General features: G+C 39.6%; 1 protein-coding gene across 1 annotated transcript in view; it reads left to right on the top strand.

Moving 5' to 3' along the window:
- Positions 1–568: 568 nt before the first annotated feature.
- Positions 569–26,003, top strand: part of LOC136872762 (trypsin II-P29) — a 36,315-nt gene continuing 10,880 nt past the window's right edge. The window contains exons 1-5 of the mRNA XM_067146592.2: positions 569–647; positions 5,114–5,184; positions 9,541–9,629; positions 17,395–17,533; positions 17,650–17,763. Coding sequence (XP_067002693.2) covers positions 599–647; positions 5,114–5,184; positions 9,541–9,629; positions 17,395–17,533; positions 17,650–17,763 — 462 coding nt within the window. The 5' untranslated portion in view covers positions 569–598. The remainder of the gene's footprint in view (positions 648–5,113; positions 5,185–9,540; positions 9,630–17,394; positions 17,534–17,649; positions 17,764–26,003) is intronic.

The following is a 26,003-nucleotide window of genomic DNA, read 5'->3' as shown; positions in this document are numbered from 1 at the left end:
TCCGTTAATATTGGAACATCGTAATCATTGATTGATAGTAGTGGTAGCAGACCATAACTCCGAAAATAGTGCGTCTGCGACCAATGTTTATAGGAGTACTACGACAAGACTGCAACTTCGACCCTAACTCAGACATCCCCGGGTCGCACCTAGAACTTCTAGAGCTGCACCAGGACTAGAATTCCAATTTTGGGCTTCATATGGGCATCTCCGGTTAAAAGTTGAGTAGCGCTGAATTCAAAATCTTTATGCGTTGAGAGATTCTGCTTGAATCAAGGAGTCGTGGCAAGAATTCTGATGTAATAACCAATCTCTCATTTGCTGATTCCTGCGGCTATATCGGACTACTACTTACTAACCGAAACGATAAAGGAATTCATGATAACATAAAACAGTTGTGATTATCTTCAAGATAAGGAATTATCTTGAGCTCAACGTTCTTAACAATGATTCTTGCGTTCATTGTTCCTGACTTTATCCCCTACGTTGATAAGTTTGGTTTAGGGTTAATGTCATATGGAGTTTAGATTGGTATTTCCCAAATATATATACCACTGTATATAAAGCATCTGAGAACAGACTTGTTACATTGGACAACATGTACCAGCACGTAATCGTTCTCGTAGCCGCTCTCGCAGCTGTGTTGGGTAAGTCATTCCCTGTTCTCTACAAGAAACACGAGCTATAACAGAATTTTTAAACATAAAATAACAATAGTAATGAGCATTGCGTTATTTTACTTCACTTACATGATAAATTACATCAAACTGGTAGTACTAACGATGTCATGATAGACATTATTATTATTATTATTATTATTATTATTATTATTATTATTATTATTATTATTATTATTATTATTATTATTATTATTATTAGAGCAAATTCTCCAAATATTGGAAGACGTTAAGCAAATAACTCAATCAGTTCTTCTGTGGGTTCTTCGTGATGTTCCAATAGGCCTTCATTCTTTGGGAGAAGGCTTGTTTACGTTCTGTCGACCATTTAGGTCTGTTCTGTTTTTGTAGTGGTTGCTCTGATGTAGCTTTCCAATTATTATTATTATTATTATTATTATTATTATTATTACTATTATTATTATTATTAAGTTATTATTATTATTATTATTATTATTATTATTGACACACTTGAAAACAAAATATCAACTAAAACATGTGAAACTATGGATCATAAAATATAAAATTACAGTTTAAATATTTGTTCATGGATGAAGTCCGACTCGTTGGCTGAACGGTCAGCGTACTGGCCTTCGGTTCAGAGGGTCCCGGGTTCGATTCCCGGCCGGGTCGGGGATTTTAACCTTAATTGGTTAATTCCAATGGCACGGGGGCTGGGTGTGTGTGCTGTCTTCATCATCATTTCATCCTCATCACGACGCGCAGGTCACCTGAGGGTGTCAAATAGAAAGACCTGCACCTGGCGAGCCGAACCCGTCCTGGGATATCCCGGCACTAAAAGCCATACGACATTTCATTTCATTTCAAGGATGAAAAATGTACAACAGACTTAACCTATTTTGAATGAAACTTCCAGTGATTGAGAAAAATCCACACCACGGGACAATTTTTTTTTTTTTTTTTTTGCTAGGGGCTTTACGTCGCACCGACACAGATAGGTCTTATGGCGACGACGGGATGGGAAAGACCTAGGAGTTGGAAGGAAGCGGCCGTGGCCTTAATTAAGGTACAGCCCCAGCATTTGCCTGGTGTGAAAATGGGAAACCACGGAAAACCATTTTCAGGGCTGCCGATAGTGGGATTCGAACCTACTATCTCCCGGATGCAAGCTCACAGCCGCGCGCCTCTACGCGCACGGCCAACTCGCCCGGTCGGGACAAAATTACAATGCTAATATAAATGTACAAACCTTATTAATGTTGTAAACAGTAAGGATTGCAACAATGTATACAAATATGAAACAACTCCACCGGCAGATCAGCACATCAAATGCTTTGCAGGTGTAAATAATTGCAATGATAATGTATAATATCCTACTGCATATTTGCAAATGTAGTTTATATAAGTTATAAATAAATAAATAAATAAATAAATAAAATTATTATTATTATTATTATTATTATTATTATTATTATTATTATTATTATTATTATTATTATTAAATCCATTTACCGTCCAGGGTGGGTTTTCTTCTCGGACCCAGTGAGGAATCCCGCCTCTGCGGCCTCAAGGGCAGTGTCCTAGAGCATGAGACATTTGGTCGGGAATACAACTGAGGAGGAGGACCTTACCTTGCCCGGGTGGCCTCACCTGCTATGCTGAACAGGGGCCTTGTTAGGGATGGGAGGATTCGAAGGGATAGACAAAGAAGCGGCCGTGGCCTTAAGTTGGATACCATCCCGGCATCTGCATGGAGAAGAAGTGGGAAACCACGGAAAAGCACTTCGAGGATGGTTGAGGTGGGAATCGAACGCCCCTCTACACAGTTGACTTCCAGAAGCTGAGTGAACGCCGTTCCAGTCCTCGTATCTTTTAAAAATTCGTGGCAGCTAATCATACTAACCACTACACCACAGAGGCGGATTTATTATTAGTTATTAATGTTCAACTCCTTGGCCGAATGGTCTGCATTTAGGCTTTCGGTTCATAGGGTTCCGGAGTCGATTCCCGGGCGGGTCGGGAATTTTAATTGCGTTTGATTAATTATTCTGGCTCGGGGAATGAGTGTTTGTGTTTGTTCCAACACTCACCTCTTCATATTCAGACAGCACACCACACTACCAAACACCAAAGAAACACGCAGTAGTGATTACATCCATACACCGTACGAGAAAACTCACTTCCAGTAAATGAAGTACTGTACTATATATCCTGCGAAGTTCTATTTACGTGTTTATGTTCATTTTTAATGGGAGGGGCTCCATGGGCATAAACAGTTTTTCAAAGCAGACCGTTAAACGTAAGGTTCTGTGGTCTAAATCCATTCTCAGTTTTAAGAATTCGCGCAATAATCTATAAGTCAGGGATTTATACTATGGTATTCTGCGAGATCGCAACTGGGCTGAGTGGCTCAGACGGTTGACACTATGGCCTGCCAGGTTCGATCCTGGCTCATTCCGGTGTTATTTAAAGGTGCACAAATACGGAAGCCTCGTATCGGTAGATCTACTGGAACGTAAAAGAACTCCTGCGGGATTTACTTCCGACACCTTGGCGTCTCCGAAAACCGTAAAAATGTAGGTAGTGGGACGTAAGGCCAATAGCATTATTATTATTATTATTATTATTATTATTATTATTATTATTATTATTATTATTATTATTATTATTATTATTATTATTATTATTATTATTAATTTTTAGTGGATGAATTCATACCTCCGCGGCCGTCTGCAGTGTGTAAGAAATAACAATAATGAATAATAATCCTGGCGATCCGTAGAGGTTGGTGTTCCACAGGGGTCTGTCCTAGGACTGCTTCTATTTTCTGTCTATATGAATGATATTACGTCGTCGGTAAACAGCTGCAGACACCACATGAACGCTGACGATATACAATTATACTTGAAATGTGAACCGGAAAGACTAACTGATGAAATTAAAAATTTCAATAGAGACTTGCAAGAAATCTGTAACTGGACTAACACGCATGGACTTAGATTAAATAACGTAAGACCTCAAGCTATAATAATTTCACATCCTCGGCTTTGTTCAAAAACCATAAGCAAATTCACTTTACCAAAACTCTACCTACAAAATTCAGCGATTGATTTCAGTGAATCTGTCAAAGATCTCGGCGTTATGATAGACGAACATCTTTCTTGGAAGCAGCAGGTTACCAGCATCTCCAGGAAAGTATTTGCGACACTTAACTCACATAGAAGATTCCGCAACACATTTTCTCGAGTATTAAAAGGACGCCTCATTTGCACTCTGGTATTACCTCATTTCGACTATTGTGACGCCGTGTACAACGACCTGACTGCTACTCTTAACGATAAAGCACAACGCGCACAAAACGCCTGAGTTCGCTACATATGTGACCTACGTTACTTTGACCATGTTAAACCTGCCTACGATGAACTCGGTTGCCTAAAACTCAAACAGCGCCGTAATCTTCATGCTTCATGCCTTCTTCGTCGAATACTCTCCTCATGCTCATCTCCCTACTTGTACAGACAATTTCACCACCTCTCATCCAATCACAGTTTCGGAACACGGTCAAAATCTGATACACTCTTATCTATTCCACCTCACCGCACCACACGATACGCAAACTCGTTTGTTATTTCTTCGGCACGACAATGGAATACACTACCCGTCTCTGTTAGAGGAGCCTCACCTGCCCAGTTTTAGGCAACTTTGTCACCGCTACCTAGTAAGTAATGCTATAGAAATATTGTAGATTTAGCCTTCCTCAAACTATAGACTTTATATAATCCCACTGTTATTACCAAGGTTAATAGAAACTAGCTAATCATGTCACAATTGTGTAAATAGTCACATTCACCATCATCATCATCATTCTCCTATTTTCTCCTATTCTTATTTTTTTATCATAATATTCTATTGTTTAGTAGTTGCAAGATGTTTCAATTGTAAGTGTTCAATTTTGCACATGTAGATACTGTATTTTCTGGTTAGATGGAAGAGAGGACTTAATGGCCTTAATCTTGCCAGACAAAATAAATCCATTGTATTATTATTATTATTATTATTATTATTATTATTATTATTATTATTATTATTATTATTATTATTATTATTATTATTATTATTATTATTATTATTATTATTAAGAGATTGCATTTAATTCTTACATTCACGATTATCAAGACCAAAGATTCCCACAAGAGTGCATCCATTCGTCGCAGACCCTCACTAGTCACAGAACCGCGATTGTCTGGAATTGAATGGGGGCTAATCGGGCACAACTTTACAAATCTAACTGATCAATACGACGACTTTATTTTTATGACTGATTAAGTACTAAAACGAATATCACTCCTAAAAGAGTAGGGTGAATTCTTATTTGTTTGACAAACGCCTACTAAGATACTATGGATTGTACTGTCCATAATACTCACGCGTTTACATACAATTTATTCAAATGTTCGATTCTTTCTTTTTTTCAGGTGCACCAACAGTCCCAGATGACCGGATCGTGAACGGGACGAACGCCAGAGAGGGCCAGTATCCTTTCCAGGTAAGTGGAATGAAGAATGTACACGCTGTCAAGCATAAAGTACATTTCTGTAGATCCAGATTTTAATCACTATATCAGGGATTGAAAGCAATAATGATCTAAGTCATCAACGTTAGCGTCTGAGATGTTTAATGATTTGAGTTTAGCAGTACTGAAAAATCTGATGAAATCTTAAAAAGTAAGTTGTGTTCCTGTCAGGTTAATAAAGGCTATAATTCAATTCTATGGCTTTAAAGATTTCAATTGTAATTTTACACATAATATTGAATTACACAGCTCATGAATCTGATCATTTTAGGAATATTTTAAGGATCTACGTTTTTAGAGGACTGGTAAGCAATAGCCACCATTGTATAATAATAATAATAATAATAATAATAATAATAATAATAATAGTAATAATAATAATAATCTATCATTAACTGACGTTGCCATCATGCTAGTAAGTTGAGGATAATGGGGAGATTGATCTTTGTCAATCTCATAGTTACAACTAAGGTATTGAGCCTCAGAGGTTGCTTAGTAAACAAACATAAATTTGCAGAGAAACCAACAAGAAAAAATACAGGCTGGACAGAAACACGCAGAAAGGAACACAGTGAACAAATGAAGAGATATTGGGAAGAAAAGAAGAAGAAACATTGTGCAAAATAAGTTCAAACGCGCTCCACAGTTGGGCACAACGAATCCAAAAAATCTATATATAGCCTATAAAATAAGAGTTTTGTCTGTACATTGCTCAGGATTTGAAAGGAATGGTATTTCTGTATCGGTCATGTCCACAGTAACAAGGAAGTGCACTTTTATTTTTCCGTAATTTCTGTCTGTCTGTCTGTATGTCTGTCTGTCTGTCTGCCTGCCTGTCTATACACGCATCACTAGAAAACGGCTACAGAGAATGTAATGAAAAACGGTATGCAAAGTCGGGAAATAAACCGCTACAATCTAAGCCGTAAATGATGTTATTCACGCTCATAGAAATGGTAGTTTAGGGGAAGGCCTAAAATTAAATTCTTAAATATTTACATTATTAGTCGTCCTATCTCACTGAAAACTGGCATACAAAGTCGGAGAATGAGTCACTACCATCTAGGCAATAAATTATTTTATTCACGATGAATGAAATGGTAGTTTAGGGGAAGGCCTAAAATTTAATTCTGAAATATTTATATTATTAGTGGTCGTATCGATAAATACTACATAACGAATGATATATGTATGATTAAATTTCCAATCATTTATGTCATATACATTTTTTTTTTGCTAGTTGCTTTACGTCACACCGACACAGATAGGTCTTAAGGCGACGATGGGACAGGGAAAGCCTAGGAGTGGGAAGGAAGCGGCCGTGGCCTTAATTAAGGTACAGCCCCAGCATTTGCCTGGTGTGAAAATGGGAACCACGGTAAACCATTTTAGGGCTGCCGACAGTGGGGTTCGAACCTACTATCTCCCGAATACTGGATACTGACCGCACTTAAGCGACTGCAGCTATCGAGCTCGGTATATACATTTTTACCATACCGGCTATGACAACACAGATATCCATGAATTTGTATTTTTGTTGCTAAGTCCATATCGACGCCGAAATATGGGTTAACAGAATTTAATGAAAATCGGTATATCGAGTCGAGAAATAAGAAAAGACAGTCTGAGTTATAAACAATGTTATGCACCCCGGATGAAACTGTAGTTTAGGGGAAGCCGCCTAAAATTTTAATTTTTAAATAGCTATGTTTTGGTCCTATCGAAAAGAATACTACATAACAAGAGTTACAGAGAATACAATTTCCGACCATTTATGTTTTATTCTGTTTTATCGTACTGACTATGATAAGAGTGGTATTTCAGAGTCAGAAGAAAACTAAATGTGAAGGCTTACAATATCGAAAGCGCATAACATTGATCAACAGTAACATTACGTTGACCATTGATTGTTCTGATGTTATTTGTCCCGTATGCTGCCTCTCAACACCGATAGATGGGATTACTGCTGCGTACTGGGTACAATAAGCCTGACTGAATGTTAGCGGGAAATAGCCAGGGAGTTAGAAAACTTTCTTCTTTAGCATGTCATTCCTCTGGTTCATACATTTTCTGATGCAGCTGATAAGTGAGACACTGGTTCTTCATAGTATTCCAGTTATTCGATCCCTACTCTGACGCGCTGTCTTGAATGAGCAGTGTGCATACTTAAGGCAGAGGCTGACTTAGTAGTAGTAGTAGTAGGCCGGGTCTAGAATAACAATTTAGGCCTAGGCCTATTCCAAATTATAGCACCACAATTCACTAAACAGCTCAAAATTCAACTCTGAAAAGAGCCGCTTCGTAAGAAAAGCTTCTTCCTCTTCATTTTTATCAAATACTACATTCATTTGATTACAAATTATCAGTGAAGAGGGGGTTTCTCCTCTGGCTTGGAGAAAAAATTTGCCTTCAAGTTAGATAGATTTTTCCGCCGCCAGTGTAGTGAATTGATATTTTCCGACTCATTGGGTACTCCTAGGAAACATTAGTAAAAGTCACAGTTTTTGCCCTGGGAGTCTCACGAATCACGGCTGTCTGCGGCTAGGTCATTCCAGCTCTGGTGCTTTGGACTGTTAGTTCGGCAATGTAGTCCTGTTCGTTAAAAGTGAGAAAATGTGTGGTGTTTCATTTGATTGAGTATTTCATATGAAAACATTGCTTTTAATCGTGCCATTCATGGTGTAGAGCAGTCGTATTCAAACTTTTTGTTTGGCTTAGCTCCAAAATCCAATTATTTTACCTTCGTAGCCCCGAAGTACGAGTAGATTGCGATCATACAAGAAATAACGAATGATTGTTGCTTGATGCCAAATAATGATAATCCTCTTCCTCCTCCTCCACTCCTTCACCTCCTCTACAGCTTATCCTGCTTGATCAGTGTCGCTCTACACACTGACGCATGACAATGTTGTGGCCGTGAATGCTCTTCCTAACACCACGGGATTTTCACCTTAAAATCCCACCCCAGCAACACCAGGAATCAAACCACGGTCATCAGGGTGACAGGAAAGCAGCTAAGTCGCTACACCATCCTGTTCCCCAATAATAACAGTAATAACAAAGGAAAGACAGATGAAGAAACGTGGTTTACTCGTGAGTGGGATTACAAGGTTTTCATTGCCTATATACAAGTATAATTGTTATTTCCAACAATTACATTTATCCTACTGTGTATACACTGCTACTGTCCGTCCCTATGGCTAAATGGTTAGCGTGCTGGCCTTTGGGCACACGGGTGCCGGGTTCGATTCCCGGCAGGGTCGGGAATTTTAACCATCATTGGTTAATTTCGCTGGCACTGGGTTTGGGTGTATGTGCCGTCTTCATCATCATTTCATCACGACGCGCAGGTCTCCTACGGCATCAAATCAAAAGACATGCACCTGGCGAGCCGAGTTTGTCCTCGGACACTCCCGGCACTAAAAGCCATACGCCATTTTATTTCATTTTACTGCTACTGAAAAAACTGAATTTACCACGCCTTTCTAAATCGTACATTGCGTTTATCTCAGGAGTATCATCTTGCAGTTGTGGCCCTCTTTTTCCCAAGGTGCGATATGTTATCTACGGGCGCACGATTTTTCTATTACAGCTAATTTTTCGTGTTGTGTTCGCATTTCTGCCCAGAAAAGGACTTCCTCAACGTTATTATAAAAGCACGTTTATATGAATTAAAAAATAGCACTGTATAACACAAATTAATTTGATACAAAACCTTAACAGAAAAAGACTGCAGTGTATATCGATAGCAATGTGCAAACATTCTTAACCATGAAAGAGCAAAGTGACGTATTACAGTACTATTGTTGACTTCCAGTCAATTCAAATACCTTACAACCTGAATTTTTACAACTTCTGTTTTTGTTTGTTGCTGTTCGGATTAAGTGAAATCTGGCTTATTAAAACCAAACCACATGGCACCACAGCCCTGGAAGGGCCTTGGCCTACCAAGCGACCGCTGCTCAGCCCGAAGGCCTGCAAATTATCACGTGTCGTGTGGTCAGCACGACGAATTCTCTCGGCCGTTATTCTTGGCTTTCGAGACCGGGGCCGCTATCTCACCTTCAGACAGCTCCTTAATTGTAATCACGTAGGCTGAGTAGACCTCGAATCAGCCCTCAGGTCCAGGTAAAAATTGCTGGCCTGGACGGGAATCGAACCCGAGGCCTCCGGGTAAGAGGCAGGCACGCTACCCCTACACACGGGGCCGGCCCAAATCCGGCTTATGGAGATCCTGATTAAAGAGGTTTAATTGGACAATCATCCCATATGGTTGTTCCTATCGTAATTATGGAATTCTTTGCTTATGACATCTTTCTCCGTTTTCAGGTTTCCTTGGGTAGGAACGGTGGTCACTCCTGTGGCGGAACTATCCTCAACAGCAACTGGATCCTGACAGCTGCCCACTGTGTGACCTCGTGAGTATCTTGTCGTTAAAGGGCTTCGTATTCAATAAGTAGAAGGATACAATATGATATAAAATCAATCCTTAACCATATATGTAAGTAACAGTTTGACTTTATACGTAGACTTTCACGACCACTAAATGACATAATAATAATTTGAGGATATTAGGTCGCGTAATGTTAATAATCTGCTGACGCGTTTCAATAATGCGACCAAAATTGTCTTCCGAGCAATAAACAAATAATATATTGGCAACTGTCACTCCATAGTAACCAGACCTAAGACAGAGAGACCCTGTTAAAAATATAGTTCATACCAGGCCCTCCAGAGTCAAGGAGAACGATGGTGACGAGTTAACTATAGACGGTAGCCATGATCTATTCAGTCTATAGCCGTTACCTTTGTTAAAATTATTCGGGTGGTTAGCAATTCCTATCGCCTTACGAATGATCCTAGGTATCTTTTTCTTAATCTGGTTACCCTCCAGGGTTGTTTTTTCCCTCGGACTCAGCGAGGAATCCTACCTCTACCGCCTCAAGGGCAGTGTCCTGGAGCGTGAGACATTGGATCGGGAGATACAACTGGGGAGAATGACCACTACCTCGCCCAGGCGGTCTCACCTGCTATGCTAAACAGAGGCCTTGACGGAGGATTGAAAGACTGGAAGGGATAGACAAGGAATAGGGAAGAAAGTGGCCGTGGCCTTAAGTTAGGTACCATCCCGGCATTTGCCTCGAGGGGAATTGAGAAACAACAAAAAACCACTTCCAGGATGGCTGAGGTGGAAATCGAACCCACCTCTACTCATTTGACATCCCGAGGCTGAGTGGACCCCGTTCCAGACCTCGTACCACTTTTTTCAAATTTCGTGGCAGAGCCCGGAATCGAACCCGGACCTCCGGGGGTGGCAGCTAATCAGACTAGTCAGTAGACCACAGAGGCGGACGGTATAAAATGTTTCTCTTTTTAAATGACAGAAGTTTCATAAAAAATTTGATGGCCATCGTGTATGGCATGTTCTGCCACAGCATCTTCTCTGGCTGGCAAAGACGTCAGTGCCTGCGATGTTCTTTAACCCTTCTTGCGACCTCCCTACATTTTTGGCCAACATAAACCGATCCACAGGAAGAAGGATTCATATAAATTCCAGCACAGTTTAAACCAATTGGATCTTTAACAGGTCGCAAGCAATCGCCTATGATGTTATTACTCTTAAATGTGATCTTGATATTGTGCCTTCTGAGAATACTGCCAATTCTATCCGTGACAGATTGTACGTATGGCAAGAAGACCAAACTCAAAGGGTGAGAATCACGTGACAATCTGCTTTTTGGCTACTCAAGAAAAAATTGACGAAGTGCTACATCCTAAACCACTCGTCAACATCCTTCTTCTTGACTCCGGAGGCCCTGAACTGAACTAATTTCTAAGAGGGTCTCTCTGTATTGTCTGTTTACTGTGGAGTGAAAATTTGTTATTGCTTTAAAGACGATCCTGGTCGCAGGATCGAAACGCATCAGCTGATTATTAACATTACGCGACCTAATATCCCCAAATTTTTATTAGGTCATTTTGACTTTGTCTTCAAACTTCTGTTTGCCTGATTATTCCTTTCTATCTCGAGTTTGACGAATAAAAGGCGAAAATAGGTCCACTTCCCTTTTTGTTTATATCTATGTTTGTGTGTCACAATATCCCGGGAAATTTCTGCAGGGACTTCCGAAAAACTAAATATCAGCGATAGATGGGTTGTACACTAGACTATACAGACTATTATTTGGTAACTACTGTATGTAGAGGCGTAACAATTTTAAGAGAACCAAAAGAGAAAATGTCACATTCATGTGTTAATATTAGCTGTATCGAAAATCAGTACATTACATAATACTTCACCCTTTGCACGGCTTCCTCTTTCGTGATGTCTTCTTTCTGGATTCTGGCTCGGCTACCCTGTAATAAAACATACTCACCGCAGACGTCTCTTCTCTCCGAGGGTGGTTACGTTCACTAGACTGTCGGGATGCATTACGATAGGAGGATGTGAGGTTACCAGGCTATAGGCTAAACTATTATAGTGAAATAAAGGACATACTGGTCCAGACTGTGGTTTAAATGTGCTTATTTTTAAATAAAAAATGATTAATAAAAATGAATAAGCATGAAAGAATTGACTTGAAATAAAATATAAATCTGATTCAAGCATGTGTGAAACAAGCGTAACCGAGAGTAAACTCAAAGAAAACATACAAAAGTTAACTGTTCATCCTCCAGATCAACTAACTGATTTAATAATGGAGGTTCAAAGTGAAGTGTCTTCACTAATTAATTCATTGAATACAATTAATTAAACAAAATTTTACTGCAGTTAACTACACCGTTTCTAGACCAATGACAATCTAAAATATTCTCTGTTAATTCAATTGAATGACTACTCATTAACACGAGCCTTGAATACAAGTTTCCGACTAAAACCGGTTAATTAAAATTCGACATTATTCTTCACCAAATCAAAAATTAGTGGTGTTCACACGTACAATTATATGACTCAGAACATTCAACAATCTTTGGGGTTCACTGCTCCCTTTTACAAATTTCTTCTAAATCTAATTACAATAATTTTTACATAGATTTAGTGGCCTCTGATGGCTGAATGTCTCCATCTGACACTTCACAAATGTAATGATTGATTTCGTTTCTTTATCACAAGTTTACAAATTTAATGATGCCATTACTGTGTAAAACCATGAATGTCAATCACCTCAAGTTAAATTGAGTATCTAATCAACTGAACAGCTATTATTTCCATTTACATGACAAGCGTTGATCATATTTGGTCTCACAGGGACAGGGACCTAAATTACCGTACCTGAACAAGAAAAAATACCTAACACATATTCATAATTTCTGGATCAACTTTGTCTAACCTTACACATAACAAAATTTATTCTTGTAGGGTGCTTTGTTCAGCCATGTTTCTCAATATGTTTGCCGTTATTATGTAAACAAGAAGTGAATCTAAAATGCTGTCTAGTTAAATTGACGCAAACTCTCATAAACCTAATATTATGCCACACACAGCGGAAAATCTTCCGTCTTATAAAAGAAAATATATTTGCATTTATAATCACAGTCAACCACCGCATATGCTAAAATGAAATAATAAAAATAGTAAAACATTACTGAAATAAAAAGACATATATGCAAATATCCTACACTAATATATGTACACGCCTATTCACGCACATGGTTGTTTCCAACACTAAATTTAGTGGACAGTTAATTGATAGATGCCTACGACGCGTGTTGATTTCAATGTCCATGGATATTATCACTGAAATCAGCGGCGACTATGACCTAGATGTGTGAAATTCATGGCTGTCCTCTGACCTACAACAACTCAAATGACATCTATTGGCAAAATGAAGTATTAGTATCAATTCAAAACATGGCGCAAGAAAATCTCATGGATGACGTTAACATAAAACTCATAATACAGTTATATCTGCTACATCCTATTCCTTATAACATTCCCAGATGAAAATCACTTGATATTATTTTCTTAAAAATGATCTTAGCTCCCCAGCAAGGGTTAGCGTAACGTATATAACCGTTACATAAGTAAATGTTCGAGCATTGGTTGTGCGGGTTCTCCATTCTTAAGTACGTCATTTTATGACTATAGTGAGCACTTTTTTACATCCCTATTTTTCCCCTTATCTTTATTTATCAATATTTATATAATCGAAGACCTCTACTCACAATCATGTTCCCGAGTATACAAATCATTGCTCTATTCTATCGTACGTAGAGCTTCGCGCACTTCTTATATCTTTAATCTTAATATCATTTATCTCTCAGCTTATCCGCTGGCATATAAGTTATTCTTTACTCTCATTTGTATCACTTGTCTCTCAGCTAATCCGCTGACTTAGAAATATCTATTTTATTACTCTCAAGATAAATTCATATTGAATGCTCATAATTCTCCACCATAACGGACCAATCAACGTTGAACAACTTTCCACAATCAATTCATCAACTTCAATATAGCAACAATGGCTTCTTTGCTTTAAAAACAACAAAAACAATCTCACCTGGTTTCCAAGATTAAAGTAATCATTATCCTCATTACTCTGTGAGAATAAAAATTCATTTAACTTACTGTACTTGAAGGTATCATGCATAAGTAAATGTTTCTCTATGAAATATACGTTAAACTGGTACAGAAATAATACAATTACTATCATAGTGCGTGTATGGTGGAAAAAACTATTTAGAAGGTGACGACTGCGATGTTATTACTACATGACTCACCTTGAGTGCAAATTAAGCTACTGGCATTGAATCTTTGACAACTCGCATCCTAAACAGACGATTATTTGCATTGTTAGAATAAACTACATCTTAGATTACACTATAGTTCACTTACTCACTTGAAGATTGCCGGCCGCTCCATCCGTAATCCATGCGGCTGGGCGATTGTGATGCAGAACATTGTTATAAAACCAAAGTATCAAGACATAATTGGCATCTTTATGTACATCTCGTTACACACATGGAACTTGGTCTTGACGCTTTGCTCACTATTTACAAGATTTTATCATATACTAACACTATGATTAAGAATAATGGACTCTGCACACGATTATAATATTATTCTTACCATAAAACCACTGTTGGAATACTCCTTCGCAAACTTCTGAACAGCTGGACATAGAAAATATTTCCCCAAAGTAGCGGTCTGTCACCGGATTAGTTCCCTCTCCACAAGGTCGCTTACTCTTTGTTTACGTTTGAAGGTTGGTCACCTTGCCATTCCGGGTATTTGAACTAGCCAGAGAGAGCTGTTTGGTAATCGCACATTCTTCTATGTGCAGCTTCCTATTCCCCGACCAAACAATTCTGACCAAGCATGCATTTTGTTAACCACTGCTCATCTACTTGCCTAGTAATCTGCCTGTCTTATTTTTACAGCAAGAATACTTGAAATAGGAGATGCTGTCGCGTTTGCCAATGACATAGTTTTTTTCGGCAAGGCTTGGCATTAATAATACAGTGTGTTAAAATTAGGCTTAGAATGTTTATTTTCCCACTGGAAATTATTATTATTCTGAATGCACATTTTCTCTCATTGAGCGCCGAACTCTGATAGTTTAATGTTACTCACTGATTTAACGTTAATGTTTCTCATCACTGTTACTGGTGATACGTAACACGCTGAGGATAGAAACACTGAGGATGAACGAAACACACTGAGAATAAGATGCACAGTGAAAGATGAGCGCGGTGATCGGGTCTCTTTTATAGGCGCGTGGCTACCAACGGGCTCGTCTTCCTGCACGCAGGGGTTTCTTGGACTTGGTATCCCTCTGCTGTGGGGGTGGATTTCTTTAGCAGAAGTAATTTTATATCATAAGTCGTATATGTCCTCCACAGGTGTTTCTGAACTCACAATATTATTGCTTACCCTGAGATAAACGTTGCCTCGAAAATCGATCGTAGAGTTTTTAATTAATTTGTAGGGGTGGGTAGCACTATCTTCTGTTGAAAAAGCACTGTAGGTTGGCGTATTACCGCAACACGTGATTCACAGCGCGGGATATGCGTTACGGCTACGCACTTTCTCTAATAAAATTGTAACACATATGATTAACAACAAAAACTGCACAGAAAATATTATATTTTCTCCTGCTGTCTGGATCACCCTCTTTCTGCTTTAACATTTTCCACACATCCAGGATTCACAGAATTATTTGAGAGCGCTGGTTTCAAAGATACTGGGTTTACGACCAACGTTCATTGGACCTTTCTCTCTTTGTTTGTTACGTGCTACTTCCTCTATATACATTGGAATCATCGGAGAACATCGCTACCGTGAACATGATGTTCAGTCGTCAGTTAGAGATAGTGGTAGTTGATGCTGTCGTAATCTCTTATTTATACGCTGCAGAATAGCGTCGAAAGCCCATATTGATCAGTTCGATAGTGAATATGGCTCTCGTAACGGGGAGAAAAACGAAAAGGAACGAGGGGATTTAGAACAATACAAATGTGGGTTGAAATTCTAGGCCTGGAATACTTTAATATTTTTCTGAGCCGGATGGAAACCCCTAAAACTTGTCAATGACTTTTCAATTGATTTCATTTCTTTCAGAAGCAGATCTGTTGCCTTCAGTAACAATGCTTCCCAAGTAACAGAGTTGTTTTATTTGTTCCGTTTTATATGTCCCTGTAGTTCTCGGGATAATGTTCGTATTGTAAATACTGATCTTTAGTTTGTACTGTCTTAATGCAGCTTCCAGCACTTCCAACATCCTACTTCTTCACTGCGAAACGTAAAGAATTTCACATTTAGACACGTAAATACTCAAAAGCTTATCATATGTCTACAATTACGGGCCTGGAAAGCACCAATCTAAATTAGAAAACCAAAATATACTTAAATGTGGTAACTAGTGGTAATCCATTCATTCATTCAAGAATTATACACCTAGTCAGCGGGTTCTGCTCAGCAAGTGCTCACGGCAAGCCATTTTAAACTTGCGATGAGAGGGAACGTCCATAACGTTCGCAGTTAGAGAGTTCCATGGTGGTGGTGGTGGTGGTGATTTTTGTTTTAAGAGGAAGTACAACTAGGCAACCATCCTCTATATAACACTAATCAGAGGGAAAAAATGGAAGGGGTCCGACACTTCGAAAAATGAAGATATCGGCCAAAGGAAGACAAGGGCCACGAAGGGCGTGAAAATGAAAGACCCCCTAGCCCTCGCAAACCTAATAGCGTCGGGGTCGGAAAAGAACAAGAGTTGACCAAGAGAGGTCGGATAGGATAGATGAAAGTAAGGAGCCTGCCACAAGTAAGTGGAAGCAATGTCAAGACTCAGCTGAGGGCCCCGTGGTCGCCAACCCACGCTCCAAAGTTCATAGCCCTTGAGGACCCTTTAAGTCGCCTCTTACGACAGGCAGGGGATACCGTGGGTGTTATTCTACCGCCCCCACCCACAGGGGGAAGAGTTCCATAACCTGGATGCAGATATTTTGAAGGGAGGTTGACGTTATGACCTGACTCACAGTAGAGCGTTAGTAAACGTTACCCCTTCATATCGTTTGTTATTGAATGGTTAGGGGCGTTAGAGTAACGACGAGTTGGTGGATGTATTTTAATGTGTGTGTGTGAGTGTGTGTGTGTGTGTGTGTGTGGAAAATCGAACAAATGGACTTATTTCTGTGGGGCCACATGCGCGACATAATTTACTCATTGTGTGTGTGTGGAAAATCAAAGAAATTGATTTATTTTTGTGGGTCTACATGCGCGACATAATTCACCCAACATCACCTAACGACAGAGACGATTCCATAGGAGTATTTGTGCAACAAGTCAAAGTGTCACACCCTTAATGCTGATAAGGATGCAAGAAAGTTTTAAGAGGCGTACAGTGCTTTTTGAAGAACAAGGGAGTTGGTAGTTTAAACATATTCTGTACGTAATATGTCTCTATACAGTAACGCAATTGTAGAGTATATTTACGTTTTTCTTTTTCATTCTCGTACTCGAGAGGTTCTCCTTTATAGTAGATTGTCCCGCTGTATAGATGAAGCAAAGAGTTTGCCGGCACATCAGGCGCTTGAGCTGAAATAACTGCTTCCCCGAAGCAGCTGTTATTTTAGACAGTCCAATTTAATGAGCTGTATGTATCTGTAGTACACTGCGCTATAGACCTAATTTGAAGTATGTTGAAAGTTCCCTTAGCTGTGTAATGCCTATTATTACTGCAGGAGTTCAGGACTTACCATCCGAGCAGGAACCGTGGATATACGCAACAATCGTGGAACACTCATCCCGGTGTCTAAGGTTATCCGTCATGAAGGATACAACCCCTCAAATAACTACATCCACGACATCGCCGTCTTAAAGGTAAGTAATATAGCACCGCCATGTTTGGTACTGGTTTGAATCTGATGAAATATTCCAGAAAATAGTAATAATAAATATTGGTCTTCTGTGATATTTATTTCTTCTGAATTTTTCAGCTTTCGCAGCCTCTGCAGTGGAGCCAGAACATCCAACCGGTAGTTTTGCCTCTTGAGCTAGAAGATACCCCTGGAGGAACACCAGCGACGGTTATCGGATGGGGTCTGCCCTACGTAAGTACACCATTTGACTTGAGTTTAGGTAAATAGTCTAAAAGGGAACTTACACTCTATCACATGAGATATTGGAGTTGGTGGTGCTGAGGATGCACAATCTGGTAACCATCCTCTATTACAATAATAGGAAGGAAAAATGGAAGAGAGTCGACATTCGAAGAATGAAGGTATCGGTAAAAGAAAGGGAAGGATCCACAAGGACGTGAAGTTGAATACAGTCGGCGTCGAATAAGAATAAGAGTTGATCGCGGAAGATCGGATAGGTATATTTTTTTCTTTTTTTCAATTTGCTTTACGCCGCTCCAACGCAGACAGGTCTTACGCTGACGATGGAATAAGAAAGGGCTAGGATGGGAAGGAAGTGGCCGTGGCCTTAATTAAGATTCAACCCCAGCATTTTCCTGGTGTAAAAACGGGAAACCACAGAAAACCATCTTTAGAACTGCCGTCAGTGGGGTTCGAATTCACTATCTGCCGAATACAAGCTCACAGCTGCGCGCCCCTAACCGCACTGCCAACTCACTCGGTGTCGGGTAGGAAAGATGAAAGCGATGAATCCGACATAAGCAGAAGCAATGCCTGACTCAGCTAGGGACACGTCGTTGCTAACCACACTTCCAAGATGAAAGCCACCGGGCGAGTTGGCCGTGCGCGTTGAGGCGCGCGGCTGTGAGCTTGCATCCGGGAGATAGTAGGTTCGAATCCCACTATCGGCAGCCCTGAAGATGGTTTTCCGTGGTTTCCCATTTTCACACCAGGCAAATGCTGGGGCTGTACCTTAATTAAGGCCACGGCCGCTTCCTTCCAACTCCTAGGCCTTTCCTATCCCATCGTCGCCATAAGACCTATCTGTGTCGGAGCGACGTAAAGCCCCTAGCAAAAAAAAAAAAAAAAAGATGAAAGCCCTTGTTTCCCACAGGGGCGGGAACATGAAATATTGTTCCAAGTTAATTTCGGTTGGTGATTGAATTAAGCCATAGTATAGGCATCCGGTAGATAGAAATAAAACGAAGTGGAATAAAGGCGATAGCCGATTGCCAAATATACAAAAGAGTCATCTTCCTATCCGTTTTACAAATTTATTGGCATCGGCGCTTGATGTCGTTTTGATGTGATACCACAATCAGACAATTTAGAATATTTCCTTACTAAGGCTAGAATATTGCTATGATGGCATGTGTATGTCGGAAGTCAAGGGCCAGATTTCAAAGCCAACAAGGAGTTTCATCTGTCACGCTGTTCAGATCTTCTATCTTGCCTCTGAACGCACGGAGAAGACTCATTTTCTTCTCCGCAGTCAGACTGAGTCGATTTCTTCCATCTCCTTCTCAAAATAGTGGTAATATATTATCCATGAGCTTTCATAGGTCAGCTTAATGTTCTCCATAGATGTCTGGGTGGATGGAAATGAGATGGCCACTTACAGGCGTTTTCTGTGAAGTGAGTAGGAACTTTGATTGCCACCCTAGTTTCCAGGCATCTCATATTCTAAGTTGAAAAAGCCGTTCTTCAAGTTAATGTTCGCCAAGAAGTTTATCTTTATTTGACAAGGGAAACTTCTGAAAGTGTATTTCACAATTTTAAATGTAACCTATTGTATTCGGAAGCACTGTTACAGATATAAATATTTGTCCCTGGTGAATGCCTCAAAACACTACTCTAGATGTGCTATTATCGTTATTTATCCGTAAAATAACAGGTTAAGGAAGCAAATATCACCGAAGATAATTACAGTTTTTCGATCTTTGATGGCCTAGGGGTATTTAGATATGCTCACTTTATATGAACCTTCTGTGCTTCCGTAGTCAGAAAATTTCAACTACGCGTAATGTCACATCAATGCGAATGTTGATGCCGAATAATGATTAATTTCTTGTGCACTTATTATATTTTTTCACGTAAAACTTGTGTTGCATTATAAAAATATTTAGCCTCTTCCTTTGGATTTTGAATTTTAGTGTTATACTGCGGTAGAGGAATCTAACTGCGTTACCCTCTCTCCACAGATCGCAATTATGTACGACCCGAGATCAGGGTTATAAGTGAGGATCAAAGAAGTTAATTTGGCGTAGAAAGAGTTTCTAGGTAGCATCTGAATTTTGGTGGAGCGGCCTCAAAAGATGGCTGTGCTCGACGATAGGAGCAGTCTAAACCCCTGCAGATGACAGCACCTCCAAAATTCTTGGGAACAGGATGTGTGATAATCATCCCGTGAAGAAAAATCGTTATCGTACATTTCTATGGAATACTGTCTAAATGAGTTTGATAAAAGACTAAGCGTCCGCCGTAAGCGAAGTGCGTCGGAAAATCGACGACGTCACAAATGTGCAAGTGTTCCTGCCGTGCGGGTATCGGTAGCGAAACAAACACGTCTTCTATACAATCAAGTACATTACATACAAGCTCGTGATAAATATTTGCAGTTATAGCGTTTTTCCTTAGGAAACATCTTTTGTCGGGGAAAGAAACGCAATGGTCCCAACGAGGGTTTGTACATACCAGTAGCGTATCCAGGATAGGCCGTCAGGAGGCGGGGGGGGGGTTATATTTACGAAATTATAATAAAACATATTGAACGTCCTTGTGCAGGTGTGGTGCGCGCATGCAAGAGTGTCATCATACGGACACTGATACAAATGAATTATGCTGATATTCAGATTGCGGTTCACTACAAAATTACATTAAAATATACAATAAGAACAACATGATCAAGGTCAATAGTTGTATAGAGAATGGTATGTTCAGATTACAAGCTAACATTCAACTTTCGAGGCTTCTTAGACAACAGATTCAGCAGACCTGTTGATTTTACAATTATGTCTCCGTGAATGTTTTGTATCAGTTGCTGTTTATTTAAGTAAAAATGCCATGGGTGGAGAGGTTCTACCGCAAGTATCCCCTCTCCCGGCTGAACCCCTGGTATGTAATGAGAGGAGTAAGCTATAGAAATATAATCTGCACCTTAATATGTATGTCGGTGTGTGTCTCTTAGGTCATCAGCCCAGAGGTTTGTTGGATCCTCAAATAGCACCACCAAAGGCTATCCAGTTACAGCAAAACCAAAAAAACCAATGGGAGCACCAAAATGAGGCGTAGTAGGCAAGATGAGGAGGGAGGTAGTTTGCCATTGCTTTCCTCACTGAACCAGAAAGTGCTAGTGCAGCACGACTAATCCTATAAGCAACATCTTTCATAACACTCAGACACTGGTTGTGCTCTGAACGTCAATACTCAGCACTACTCATACCCCAGCAGCTTTCATATTGTCACAGCCGTGGATGAGACTGGAACTTCGGTGGAAGCAACACTTTGCTCTGGCCTGTGACAAGAGATGGATACAAAAGTACTGCATCCATCAAGGAATGAGAGCCTTAGTAGTCCTATGTATGTTAATATTATTGTCTTCAGCTACGATACGGGGACTAAGCCTTCGTCTTAAACATGTAATAAAGTTATTCACTTGTCTTTGTCCGTGCCGACCCCGCGGTGTAGGAGTAGCGTGCCTGCCTCTTAACCTCAGGTACCAGGTTCGATTCCCGGCCAGGTCAGGGATTTTAATGTTGAAAAATTATCTTAGCAGACAAAGTAAGGGTCCCCATATACGAAAAACGTAAAATTAAACAATTTCTTCAATTATGCTGAAAGTTGAACTGTTAAAGGGCGCAGAAAGCTTTCCAATTGTATTGGACAGCTCTCTATCAAGCTAAAAACAAATTTCGAAAATCAGTTTCGCCCTAAATGCAGTTCCAGAAAAACAGCCTAAAATCGCTGGTTTTTTACTCGTTTTCTTTTTTATTCATATCCTAGCCTAATTAACTTATTTACATAATTCTTTCTGTATTGTGTTCCTTGGTTCAATACCTCACGCGTTTTTTTGATTTTTGAAAAATGTCCTCACCGAATGTAGTTATAATGACCTAAGTGAAACTCTGCATTGACTCACATTAGCGCTCGTAGTGGTGCTTAAGTGAAACTCTGCATTGACTTACATTAGCGCTCGTAGTGGTGCTTAAGTGATACAATGTATTGACTCACATTAGCGCTCGTAGTGGTGCATAAGTGATACAATTTACTGAACCATTTAGGTCCATATAGAGGGATACCTACCTTTCTTACCTATCAGCAAAGCTCATGAGATCTGTCTCTTGGGTCGTATCGGGTTCTTCGTCACTTGCTGAGGTAAAGGTAGGGTTCAGTAATTCTAATCTATCTACTGGAATGAAAGGTCTGTTTAAAAGATTCCTATTTATTCAGGAAATTTTGAAGCATTTGATATGTCAATGGTATCATAGAAGTCAATTGTGTCCACTGGACACCACAATCATTTTTACATAAACGTCAGAACACTGGTGTGAGACTTTAACGTAACTGCCTGACGGGCATTCATACTAGAAACCATTGTCTCAATTATTAATCATTTAAGAAAGGAAAGTCTGGAAATCCTTAAATTCCGCTTCCATGTGAGACCACATGTACCATCATAGTGATTCGTTATGGTCCAGCCCTCGTAACACGAACTCTGGACTCTGGGTATAATTAAGGCCGTCCAATCGGTGTGTGCCACACAGTGGTTCTACGGCATGGACCCTTAATTGAATCGATGTGACCTGCGTCTATGTCATGGACCGACATCTAATCTTCTAAGTTACTTTAAAGTCATTGTGGATGATGACCGCAAGGAAATGATGCTACAATGGCATATGGCCCTAATCTAAGTCACTGAGGTTGATGACCCCCTGACCATCCAAGTTTCTAGGCTGAAGGCTAAACACAATTAAGTTACATCGGTTGATGACCAAAGTTTCCACTTTACTATCCCCAGCACATTCACTGCTCAATCAATCAAAGTTCAATAATTACAACAATAGCAATGCTCACAAACTTTGTAGCAGTAAAATCCATTTCCTTCGGATATGTCCCTTTAATCGTTACTTTATATTTTAATATTCCCCCAGAAAAACAAACTAAAATTTCCAGAATGCATCTCCAAGTTATTCGCTTGATTAAAGTTATTTCAAAATGCGGTTTCACTGAATTTAATAATTAAATAAATTTAAATGATTTAGCGAAATGTTAAAGAACAGTAAATTTTATCTCCGCGGACTCTGGTTTCTTCACAAATTTCTGCGCGGCTGTGATGTAAATTCAATATTGCGATGTTTATCTGGCTGGAAAAGAATTGTTACATAATTCATGTCCAGTTATATATCTTGTCTCGTGATCTCACACTTTTAAAATCTAATCTAGTCCTAACCGTTATTAACACTTGGATATCCTAATAATCTACGTATAAACTAAAACTACTCGCCATATAATTACGATGTCATCTCTCGTCATGACCATTTATGAATTTTGCACACCCCCCACAGACAAACCGATCATCACAACAATCGCTCTATATTTTGGACAACCCTGAATTTGGTTACTCTGTTCCTTATACTCAAAGTTTTTGATTTCAAATGTTCATTACGTCCCCAATTACAGTATTTCACAATACTCAGATCATTACCGGCTATGAATTTCAACTAAATCCAGCATTTTAACGTTTTCCCTGGCCGAGAATACAGTACAATCTCAATTCCACGCCTGTCCCGTTATCATCTCACCCCCCCCCCCCCAAAAAAAAAATTCGCTTGGCAGTTACATGAAACACCCGGTTCGTTCTACCTGACTGACTTCTCAAAATGCTCCCTTTAAATTCTGCCGACATAATTAAACAAATACGATATTCTAACCAACAAAATGCACAGATTATGCTTACTAATTATACGCGTCGCCAATTAATACCGATATGGATTTCTATGAATTTCTTTCCATTCTCAACATTATAAAATATTCCTCGGGCTATCATGTCCCGGCTTCAATGACAGAACTCTAACCTGATTCGTACATCTCATCTCAACTCATATAAAACATTCCTCGGGCTTCCGTGTCCCGGCTTCAATGACAGGTCCAACCCCTGTTTCCCAGCTCCACAATTATCATCGACAAAGAGCTGGAATAAAATCCTTACTAGAAATCTCGACGTCTAATATGGCACAATCCATTACTCATGAATAACTTCGCATAAATGAGATCGTATTTAATAACTTGATTTTTATGAACAAAAATGACTGAAACATTCTACTAGATCTTTTTATTGTCAGTCAGACACAGTTTAAGATGAGCCTAGAAAAACGTTTCTCTCCGTGACCGAATTCATCACCCTAGGTTCTCACCCGACAGCGCGCTTCCACTCGATTGAAAATGAGTAACCATGGATTATTATTATTAACGTCAAATTGCAGACAGAAAAATTTTACGTCGAATGAACATCCTAATTTGGCATCACAAAATATAGGCAGTACACTTCACACGGATGACGATCTACATTGGACGTGATATCACTTCGGAACCCTATTCAATAACTTTTTACAAAATCATACGGCACTCGCAAGACTTCAAAAATTTATCCAAGTGGAAAATAAAACAACCGACTCTTTAGTCGTATTCAACACATTTACAAAACTTAGTAGGGATGACCACTGCGTCGTATATCCCCATTCAAATACACTTTTAGAGATCACGAGACAAGATATAAGAGGTAGTAAGATGGAAAGTCACCTACCTCATGTAGTCATAGGGCTCACCTGCGACCCTGGCATTTTATTTAGCCATTTTTACATTCATGGCTTCACAGTTCATGATTAATTTTCTTCAGGTTTTCTGGAATAAAGCATTAAAAAAAAGAAAATACCCTTCACTTGTTTGATGGGCGCACACGACGGACTATAATTATTTCGGCACACGAATTACTTAATCACATTAGAATTTATTCAGTACTTTGACCGTCCTATCTGGTACAATTATTTCACTCAAGAAAACTATCTCCTCATGGACTCAAGACCTAGCCGCAATGGCTAAAATCTGCAGTTGAACTCAGTCTACTTTCGTTGTTTGATTTCGCAGAGCAGCTCAACAATTTTTCGTCCGCTTTGTATCACAAATGCCGGAGAAGGAGACTTCGTCATGGCGTCCCTTCGTATTTATAGCAGTTACCCCCTCTCTTCGGATCTCTCCCTTTGCCGCCAAGAAAATTTTCTATAAATTTTCTGACTTACCTAAACTGTAATTTCAAGAGTTTTGAAAGTGACTACATGCTTGCTACATTTCTGGCGGTAGTGCTCATGGACATTTAAAACTTTTACGGGTTCGATTTGTGAGATGATTGACCCCCTTTGATAGGCACTATATTTTTTTGACTTGGCTTGGGTCGCCATGTACACGCGCTTTGAAATAGTTCACAAAAATGACTTGAGATTCTTCCGCCGTTGACACGTGTGGCTGACGTCACGTACCGCAGAGCGTGGGACCGAAGGTAATCACCTCCTCGTCACGTGTCAAATCCATGCTATCAAGAATCCAACTTTTAGTTTAATTGTTACATTATGCATAATGTTCTTAAGGCACAAAGGTCATGGGTTCAGTATTGACTCACATTAGCGCTCGTAGTGGTGCTTAAATGATACAATGCTTTGACTCACATTAGCGCTCGTAGTGGTGCTTAAGTGATACAATGCTTTGACTCACATTAGCGCTCGTAGTGGTGCTTAAGTGATACAATGTATTGACTCACATTAGCGCTCGTAGTAGTGCTTAAGTGATACAATGCTTTGACTCACATTAGCGCTCGTAGTGGTGCTTAAGTGATACAATGTATTGACTCACATTAGCGCTCGTAGTGGTGCTTAAGTGATACAATGCTTTGACTCACATTAGCGCTCGTAGTGGTGCTTAAGTGATACAATGTATTGACTCACATTAGCGCTCGTAGTGGTGCTTAAGTGATGCAATGTATTGACTTACATTAGCGCTCGTAGTGGTGCTTAAGTGATACAATGTATTGACTCACATTAGCGCCCGTAGTGGTGCTTAAGTGATACAATGTATTGACTCACATTAGCGCCCGTAGTGGTGCTTAAGTGATACAATGTATTGACTCGCATTAGCGCTCGTAGTGGTGCTTAAGTGATACAATGTATTGACTCACATTAGCGCCCGTAGTGATGCTTAAGTGATACAATGTATTGACTCACATTAGCACTCGTAGTTGTGCTTAAGTGATACAATGTATTGACTCACATTAGCGCTCGTAGTGGTGCTTAAGTGACACAATGTATTGACTCACATTAGCGCTCGTAGTGGTGCTTAAGTGATACAATGTATTGACTCACATTAGCGCCCGTAGTGGTGCTTAA

This window comes from Anabrus simplex, chromosome 4 (genome assembly GCF_040414725.1).
Source record: "Anabrus simplex isolate iqAnaSimp1 chromosome 4, ASM4041472v1, whole genome shotgun sequence".
Taxonomy (NCBI): domain Eukaryota; kingdom Metazoa; phylum Arthropoda; class Insecta; order Orthoptera; family Tettigoniidae; genus Anabrus; species Anabrus simplex.
This window is presented reverse-complemented; position numbering and strand designations above follow the sequence as displayed.